The 9,553-nt window shown below is 35.9% G+C and overlaps 1 protein-coding gene across 4 annotated transcripts in view; it reads left to right on the top strand.

Moving 5' to 3' along the window:
* Nucleotides 1–1,154: 1,154 nt before the first annotated feature.
* The window catches only part of LOC102597720 (ultraviolet-B receptor UVR8), a 33,480-nt gene continuing 25,081 nt past the window's right edge, over nucleotides 1,155–9,553 (top strand). For 2 of the 4 annotated variants that reach the window (XM_006345684.2, XM_006345683.2), the window contains exons 1-2: nucleotides 1,155–1,523; nucleotides 4,549–4,625. In XM_006345684.2, coding sequence (XP_006345746.1) covers nucleotides 1,280–1,523; nucleotides 4,549–4,625 — 321 coding nt within the window. In that variant the 5' untranslated portion in view covers nucleotides 1,155–1,279. Of the gene's footprint in view, nucleotides 1,524–4,545; nucleotides 4,626–5,765; nucleotides 6,002–9,553 lie in introns of those variants that run through there. The other 2 variants (XM_006345685.2, XM_015308044.1) reach the window with 2 other exon arrangements.

The following is a 9,553-nucleotide window of genomic DNA, read 5'->3' as shown; positions in this document are numbered from 1 at the left end:
GGAGAGGAGAACGAGGTGGGTGAGGGTGCGGTCATGGCGGTGAAGAGGTTTTTCGGCCAGATTTGGTGGTGCAGTGGCTTAGGTTGTTATTTTTGTGGAGGTTGGAGGAGGAAAGAAAAATAGTGATGGTGTGCGGCAGAGATGAAGATGGGTGAGGGAGAAAGTATATGTGATTTCGTCGGCAAAAATGGCGAGGGCGGCGTCCTTTCTCTTTTTCTTTTTTCTTCTACGAAGACCCCAAAAATGCTCCCAATCTATTTTCATAAAGTGATGCCTCCTTTTTCTAGTGAAAAAACAGGGGATATGGAGATGGTTTTGAGTTTTGACAGTGAATGTGGGTTAGGAAAGGTGAGAGAAACAATAATTTTATTTTATTTGGTAAAATAGAAAATTTTGTTGATTTTGTCTTTTATTTAATATTTTTATTAAATAATTAAAAAATAGTTATGAAGAAAATTATGACTTGGCATTAATATATATGACATGGATATGACATGTCATCTATGTAAGGGAGAGTGAGTTACATACATGGTTAGAGAGATTTAAAAGTCTCATTTTTATTGAGTTTAAGGGTCCAGATGACAAATGGGTAAATAGAAGGGTTCAAAATACAAACTGATACAAGTATAAGGGTTTACCAGACCATTTCGCCTTATGATTTTGCAAATTTTAATAAATGAATTTTATTATTATAGCTTCTAACAATAATTTATTTAAAGCTTTGGTTTTAGAATAATCTTTTTATATATTTATTTAATTGACACATACAAAACTCATACAATTAACTAATTTTAATATTAAAAGTGCCTATTCTTTTTCATAATTTAACTCTCACAAATATTTATTGAAAAAATTAGTCAAAATTTATTTTAGGTTTTTTTTAATGCTTTGTACTTAATAATATAATATATTTTTTTATACATTTATCATTAATTAACACAAGATATACATGAAAAACACATACACTTGACTAATTTTAATATAAAAATGCAGTGATAATTATTATTTTTTCGTAACTAAACTCTCACAAATACTTTTTGAAAAAATTAGTCAAATACAATTTGCTTATTAGAAAACACTATTCAAAATATATTATTTTTCTTTTCCAAATCACTTATTTTATTTTAATTTAATAGAAAAAAAAATAACTCAGAAGAAAAAGAAAGAAAGAAACAAGGGAAGTTGGTAGAAGGTTTGAACATTGGAGTAGACGTTGGCACAGTTTAAGCCATAAACTAGTTATTGATTGAAGTTGAACATCTTCCTTCAATCGACAAATATGATAGTAGGAAGAGCAGTTACAAAGAGATCATTGTGGTTTGTAAGGTGGATTTCAGTTTCCAGTGTTGAATTGAATGGGAAGCAGCGATTCGCAGCCCTTTGGGGGAACGGTGATCATGGCAGGCTAGGGCATGGAAGTCTTGAGTCGCAATGGAGACCTAATGTTCTGCCTTCTTCTGCTTTTGATAATCAAAACCTCCGTGAAATTGCATGTGGCGGAGCTCATTCTCTCTTTCTCACAGGTTCTAACAATATTCTTTACACACTATCTTGCTACAATATTGAAATGCTTAGGATTATTTTTTGTTTCACTAGCGTGGATGATTCATACAACATATAATTTGTGGGCTTGGCTCACTTATCTTTATTTAGTAAAATAAACCAGAAAGTAAAAAAATTAAACTTTAAACTAAGGCTAATACTTTTGCATTTTTTTTCTCAAGATGAGTAATGCATTACAAATGAGTTTACTTATGGAACTAATGCTTGGAAGTAAAATGTAGTACGAGTGGTGGAGTGGACTGTATACCTTTTCCAAGTGCAACCAGTGTACTAGGAGGAAATAAGTGTAGTAGATGCATGGTCTGGTGCCAGATGTGAATCATCTGGGCATGATGCTGGCCGTGGACAGCGATGATAAGTCGGGAGGGGTGAAACTGTGTCTAGAGATGTACAAGCAACACTAGATTCCTTGAAAGTCATTATCGGTAAGACCTCAGAGATATCAGGATGTGAAGTAAGACCGAGACTTAAAAAATGTAAAATTGGCTGACATAAGATACCGCCGAAGATTAGGGTGAGTAGACACGATACCCCTTTTGAACTCGAGAATAATCAAGGAAGATTCACTTGAGAGCACGAGGGATGAATTTATTTTTTTCAGGGTGAGTAGAGATGATACCCCCTTGGCCCCCAAGGCCTAGCTTGAGTGGCAAAAGGTGGAGGATTTGTGGCTTAGGTCGCAGGTTCAAGCCCCACACCATGCAAAGCGAAGCCCGGTATTTAAGTGGAGAAGGGTAGAGGGGCGGGCCCATTAGCCACCGAGTTTAGAAGGCTGTGATTGGTCCAAAGGGCGGGTCACAGACGGATTTCTCGGTTATCAAAAAAAAAAAAGAGATGATACCCCCTTGAACTCAAGAATAACCAAGGAGTAAGTTTCTTCCCATTATTTCTCCAAAACGGGTTACTAGGTTCAGGTTTAGAGTAGTTATTTGCAGATTTTGGAAGAAAGAGCTTCTATGCGTGTTTTGTGCTTAGAGGTTTATGCTGGGGTTATATAAAAGCTTCATTCCTCCAGTTTGAGTGGGTAATTTAACTTCAGCCACAGGGTTATCACACTCAGCTTCAAACCTGTCTATAATCGCATACACATATTCCCAACTAGGAAAAGGTAGATACTGTCTACTTCTCAAAATAAGCTTGGCCATAAGCAACCCCATCAAAATGGATAGAAACGATCTTAATACGGAGGGTGGCAGATAATACCTTAGTTTTTTGTGGTGCAATTGAGACTCAGTTGGATTCATTAGGCCAAGTTCTCACTTAGTTTCAGATGGTGGCAGGTCTTAGAATTAATTTGAGGAAGTGTGAGATTATTCCTGTTGGAGAGGTGGATGACATTACATTGTTGGCTTGAGTCTTGAATTGCTGGGTTTGGCTCTTCTGACTACATTTCTTGTACCTTGAGGTGCTTCAAACAAGGATCATATAGTGTGGAATCCGTTTCTTCAGAGGGTCGAGAAAGAAAAATTATTAGTCCAAAGGGCGGGACAGAAGTGCTTGAGAACTTTATCGAGCATCCTACTTACTAGTTACTGCATGTCTGTATTTCATGCTCCAATGGATGAGGCAAGGAAATTTCATTTGGTGCTTCGGAGACTATCACATTTCCTAAAAAAAGGGAAAGACTTGGAATTAAAAATTTAAAAGTTTTAATAAAGCTTTACTAGGAAAATGGTTGTCGAGGTTTGGGGTGGTAGTCCAGGTTTTGTGGAGGGGGGTGATAGTCAATAAATTGGGATCACAGAAGGGGGGTGGAAGACTTGAGATATCATTTTGCCATTCAGTTGTAGTTTGTGGAGGAATATCATGAAGGGATGCGATTATTTTGTGCAAAATATCTCATTCTAGGTCAGACACGGGAGGAGAGTTTATTTTTGGGGATATAAATGGTGTGGGAACATAGTATTGAAAGATGAATTTCAAAGTTTGTACAAAATTATCTTGCCAAAGAAACCCGATAATTCAACAAATTAGGGGGACACAAGGTGGAGAGCCTTTTTGAGATTTAGAAGGAATTTTCAAGATCGGAAATGAATGAGTGTCAAAGATTATTAGCCATACTTCATAGGCAAGTCAATCCTATGTTTGGTGGTGGGGACCGAGAAATAATAGAGTGTTCTTGGTCAAGTCCTTTTATGAGTAACTTTTGGTTAGGGAAGCATTTTCTTTCCCATGTAATGCAATATGGGTTCCAAATGTACCGAGATATGCGTGTTTTTTCACTTGGCTAGCCACTACAGAGGTGATTTTGACAACGAAAAATCTGAGAAAGTGGAAGGTTGTCTGCGTGAGTTAGTGTTACTGTTACATGTGTAAGGAGGTTCACATTACACATGTAACTCTAACTCCTGAACAACCTCTATCTTTCCTCGTTTTAACTAACTCCTACAATCAAGTACCACCACCAGAGGTCGAAATACCACCTTCGCAAGCAGGGACCAAATATTCTTCATCCATCTTATTTTTAATTTTTTTTTTTTATCCATCTTAAATTCAGTTCGCATTATGAATGTTTCTCTAGCTATTTTATTGTTTAGGAGGAGAGAACAAGGTGGTTAGAATATTTGGTGTGATACTTGAGCAAAATGGATATAGAAGATCCATATAGTCGAAACCACCTAATTCAATAGTCAATACTGACTTTTGTTTTGCCTGGTTTTTGATATGCATGTTAGCATCAATAGCAGTTCCATTTTCCTTTTTTGGATAACACTTTTTCTGTCATTATGTGCTTTCCTTTTTAGTGGATTTTGAACTTTGCTTATTTAATAGAAGATTGCATTCAAACTCGTCCACCAGCATCCGTCTATTTTATTTCATGATATAACTTGTTCAGAAATAACTAGTGATAGGAATGTAGGAGTTTGTTACTAGGTATTTGACCCAATAGGATTGTTCAGTTCAAACCTATCGCTAAAATAATGTTTGACTGCTAATGCATTAGTAGAGACTTACTTACAAATTAATGACCCTCTCTTTTTGCAGATCATGGTCGTGTTTATGCCAGTGGACTCAATGATTATGGACAGCTAGGGGTGTCAGATGACAGAGCTTATATAACTGTATGCTATTTTGACCTTTCTTGATACAGTTTCAGAATTTGGATAGGTTGGAGCTTGGAAAGAGAACTTCATCTATCAAATGAACATGTTTTTTTTTATCATACAATAAGTACGTAGTATTTGGATAGGATATAACTTCATTAATTAACTGAAAACGTTTTCAAAATCATGCAGTAATTGTATAGTACCAATGGATGACAAATGAACAGACTTAAGGGTGTTCTAGGTAAGCAAACATGTTTGAAAGTGAAAGTTCCAGAAAACTTATATGAAGCTGGTGACAATTATACGACTGAAATTGTTCGGTTAGATCTGGAGTTGAACTGAAGATCTTGATGGAGGAGATGAAAAGATTTATTTCAAAGGAGGGAGAAATGGTCAAAACAGAGAAGTTAAAGGGCCAGACAGATATTACAACTATGGCCAAAGAGGTTAGTTGAATAGAAAAGGCTATGATTTTGTGGTTGAAGAAGAGAAACAACAGGAAAAACTTCCATAGGAACACTTCATTGACATAATTATTGTTTTTGGGAGGGAAGTAGACGACCTTGTGAAGATTAGAGAGGGATTGGTTCTCCAAAGAATTATGTCGGGAGAAGAGAGGAGTTGGAGATCCTCTCTTGAGAGGTTGAATTCAATAGTTTGTATAGAAGGGAGACGTTGAGTCTTGAGATGAAATATTTTTGAGGAGATGATATTGGATGTTCTTCAAGCTTTCCACTTTCTCTCCCAAAATAAATTAGGTGTCTAAATGCCTATTTTTTTTTTTGCTTTCATCTTTAATGAAGTGTTCATACTTCGTCTAACTAAAAGTTTAAACTGTTAAAGGAGACACATTTATTTATTGATGTTAGGTTAGCAACATGCTTCCTTACATGCATGTATGGCTTTGTTTTCTTGGGCCAAAGTTCTTTGTTAATGGGTGACAGGGAACTTTAATGATGGATCTCAACTTGGATTTGATACTATGTTGAGGTGTGTGATCAACTCGTCTAAAAGTTTAAATTGTTATATACACTTCGATATATCTTAGGTCTACAATAATCTCATAGGAGGGGCCTGTTTTATGAAGGATCGTAAACATATAAGTTTGGTAGATACATACTTTATATACTTACACTCCCTAAAATGTCTTTGTAGGAGAAAGACAAATTCTTGATGCGCCTTTGATTATGAGTTGGTCAATTGATTCTCAAGGTAGCGATGTCTGGAATATTATGTGAATCAGGCCTAATAATATCTATAAACTTTCTAAGTGGTCCTTTCCTGGAGATGTATATGGAGAATAGGGTTTGGGAAGAAGTAGAGGCTTATGTCAAATGTGTCATGACTTGTTTGCTTAGCAAGCCATGACCGGCACCCCCTGCATTAACTTGGTAAGTGAACCTTCTTGGCTTTATACTTAAAATGCAATATAAATAGAACTAACAACTTCTTATTTAATCTAAGCTCCAAAACTGATGAAAAATACTACTCCCTCCCCATTTACGTGAGACAATTAGGAGTACGAGGGTCAACTTTCTAATAACCCAAATACTTTATATTCTTTCTATTATCATAACCGTAGAACTTTATGCAGAAGTAAGGTAATCCAAAGTGATAACATTTGTAATGCAAATGATAGAAATCCATAACCTAAATACTGTAAAACCGTCTATGAAGTGGTTAATTTGATTGTATAAACTGAATAAAAATTACTATCCTGACTGATTGCAAAAGCAGAGCTCACCAATAAACCTTCTGAATGTGAGGGAGATCCTAGTTCGTGGTATGACGGTTAACAACACTTGTCAATGTAGGTTTCCACAAAAGAGAATGTGAGTACTGTTAGAATATGAATAGGTTTATACAATCCTATTTAGAATAGGAATATGAATAGGTTTATACAATCCTATTTAGAATAGGAATATGAATAGGTTTATACAATCCTATTTAGAATAGGAATATGAATAGGTTTATACAATCCTATTTAGAATAGGAATATGAATAGGTTTATACAATCCTATTTAGAATAGGAATATGAATAGGTTTATACAATCCTATTTAGAATAGGAATATGAATAGGTTTATACAATCCTATTTAGAATAGGAATATGAATAGGTTTATACAATCCTATTTAGAATAGGAATATGAATAGGTTTATACAATCCTATTTAGAATAGGAATATGAATAGGTTTATACAATCCTATTTAGAATAGGAATATGAATAGGTTTATACAATCCTATTTAGAATAGGATCCTATTAGAATAGGAATAGGAATAGAAATAGAAATAGAAATAGGAATAGTAAATAGTATCCTACTTGGTAAAGGATTGTATTGTGGTGTCTACAAATAGGGTCTCTATGTAATAATGTAGAGACAACAATTCAAAAATATTTTTCTCCTATATTTCTCTCATGGTATCAGAGCCTCCATAATCAAAGAGCTTCTGCTATCAGCGAGCGGCTATTACCCATATATGCCGCCTATTTGGCCAATGATTATGTTAGCAAAAGTTGGGTCACCATGTATCTTTCCGGTGACAATTTTCTCATATTTGATTTGTGTAAGCACCGTGCTATCTTTTCGGTGACTACTTTCTTATATCTAATTTGTGTAGAACCGTGCCATCTTTCCGGTGACTACTTTTTCATGTTTAATTTGTGTAGCACCGTGCCATCTTTTCGGTGACTATTTTTTCGTAAACAATTTGTGTAGCACCGTGCCATCATTCCGGTGACTACTTCCTCATATCTGATTTGTGTAGCAGTGTGCCATCATTCCGGTGACTATTTTCTCATATCTTATATGCGTAGCACTTTGCCATCCTTTCGGTGACTACTTTTTCATATTTAGTTTGTGCAGCACCGTGCCATCTTTCCGGTGACTACTTTTTGTCATAACTGATTTGCGTAGCATGGTGCATCTCTCTAGATGACTTTTCATATTTAATTTGCATAGTACCGTGGATTTTTCCGAACTACTTTCTTATATCTGAGTTGCGTAGCGCTGCGTTTTTTTGGTGACTCCTCAGATTTGATTTGCGTAGTTCCATTCGTCTTTCCGGTGACTCCTGAAATTTGATTTTTGTAGGGTTGTGCCATCATTCTGACCCTACCCATATTATTTCTCTTTTTAGTAGGGTTGTGTCGTCAATTTGACTCTACTCATATAATTTCTATTTTCCAGTTAGGTCATGCCATTATTTCGATCCTACCCTATAATTCTCTTTCTCAGTAGGATCGTGTCATCATTCCGACCCTACCAGTATAACTTTATTTCTCAAATTGTGACCACTTTCAGCCATCAAATCTAATACTCCAGTGCATGCGCATGTTCTGGTCAGTTTTTCAGTTGATTTCTTGTTTAATATGGACTCATCTATTGATTCCAAGACAATCCATATATTTATACCAGATTTTGAGAACTTTTTGACAACAACTGCATTGTGAAGAAGTCTATATAGAGAAAACACCTAATTTTGTTGCTCAGGGGGAGTTTAGTAGACTCGTGTGTTGATTACGTAAGTCACTCTATGGTCTACAGTAGTCTTCTCAAGCTTGGTTTGGGAAGTTCAACACTGTAATTTAATTACTTTGTGTATTATCGACATTATGCATCAAATTCGGTATTTTATGAGAAGATCGAGCACATTGAGATTGATTGACATTATGCATCAAATCCAGTATTTCATGATAAGACAATCACATTGAGATTGACTGTCAGTTTTGTGAAGTCGAGTGATCAACTTGTAGAGGAAGTCCCACATCGACTAAACACTGGAGAGATGTTGGGTATATAAGTAAGTAAACCTTCTCCACCAGTGACACATTTTAAAGCCGTGCAGGCCTAGACCCAAAGCGGACTATATCACTAGCGGGCTGGGCCGTTACAATCATTAATCCCCCACTAAGATTGGAACTAGACTTAACAAAACATGAATGCATAACAAAACATGAATGCATAACATAATAAGAATCTCCAATTCATATGATTTTTTTTTTTGATGACTGTGGTGTCCGGGCAAGCTTTTGCGCACCTCGACTAATTCCACGGGATACCTTCCACCTCCCACCAGCCATAGGTACCAGGTTACTCTATCTAATTCATATGATTAAATGCCATTTCTATGTTAAATTTGCAAAGTACCCCACTGGTGTTGCTTTTTATTTTCGAATCAAGACATTCATCAGCAATGAGAACAACATCCATGATTTCTATCCTCTGATGAAAGCCATCTGGGAGTTTTCTTTCAACTTTTTGCATGACATTTTTCAGTCTTTCACTCAACAATTTGGAGACAATCTTGTAAAAGCTTCCAGCCATGTTTGGGCCTGAAATCCCTCAATTCAAGAGCTTTATTCTTTCCTGGAATCAAGGCAATGTTAGTGGCGTTAAAGCTCTTTTCAAAAAAGTGATGATTATAAAACATCTCCAAACTTTTCATGATATTTTCTTTAGGGAAGAACTGAGATTTCTGATAAAAAAAACCTTGGTCTAGACATCTGGCCCTGGAGCCTTGTCTCCTGGACATTGGTTGCTCATTGTGAGAAATATTGAAAAAGAATATTATTGCATTGTTGTCGCGTTTACATTATTACATTGAGACCCTATTTATAGACCCTAGAATACAATCCTTTACCAAGTAGGATACTATTTAGTATTCCTATTTCTATTCCTATTTCTGTTCTAATAGAATTGTATAAACTTATTCCTATTCTAATAGGATTGTATAAACCTATTCCTATTCTAACACTCCCCCTCAAGCTAGTGCATACAATTCATGTACCTAGCTTGTTACAAATGTAATTAACACGAGGACCGATGAGGGGCTTGGTGAGATATCTGCAAGTTGATCACTCGACTTCACAAATTTGACAATCAATCTCAATGGGCTTGGTCTTCTCATGAAATACTGAATTTGATGCATAATGCCGATAAAACA

This window comes from Solanum tuberosum, unplaced genomic scaffold (assembly GCF_000226075.1).
Source record: "Solanum tuberosum cultivar DM 1-3 516 R44 unplaced genomic scaffold, SolTub_3.0 scf00072, whole genome shotgun sequence".
Lineage (NCBI taxonomy): Eukaryota > Viridiplantae > Streptophyta > Magnoliopsida > Solanales > Solanaceae > Solanum > Solanum tuberosum.
The sequence above is the reverse complement of the archived record's forward strand: the minus strand, read 5'-3'. Positions and strand labels throughout refer to the sequence as shown.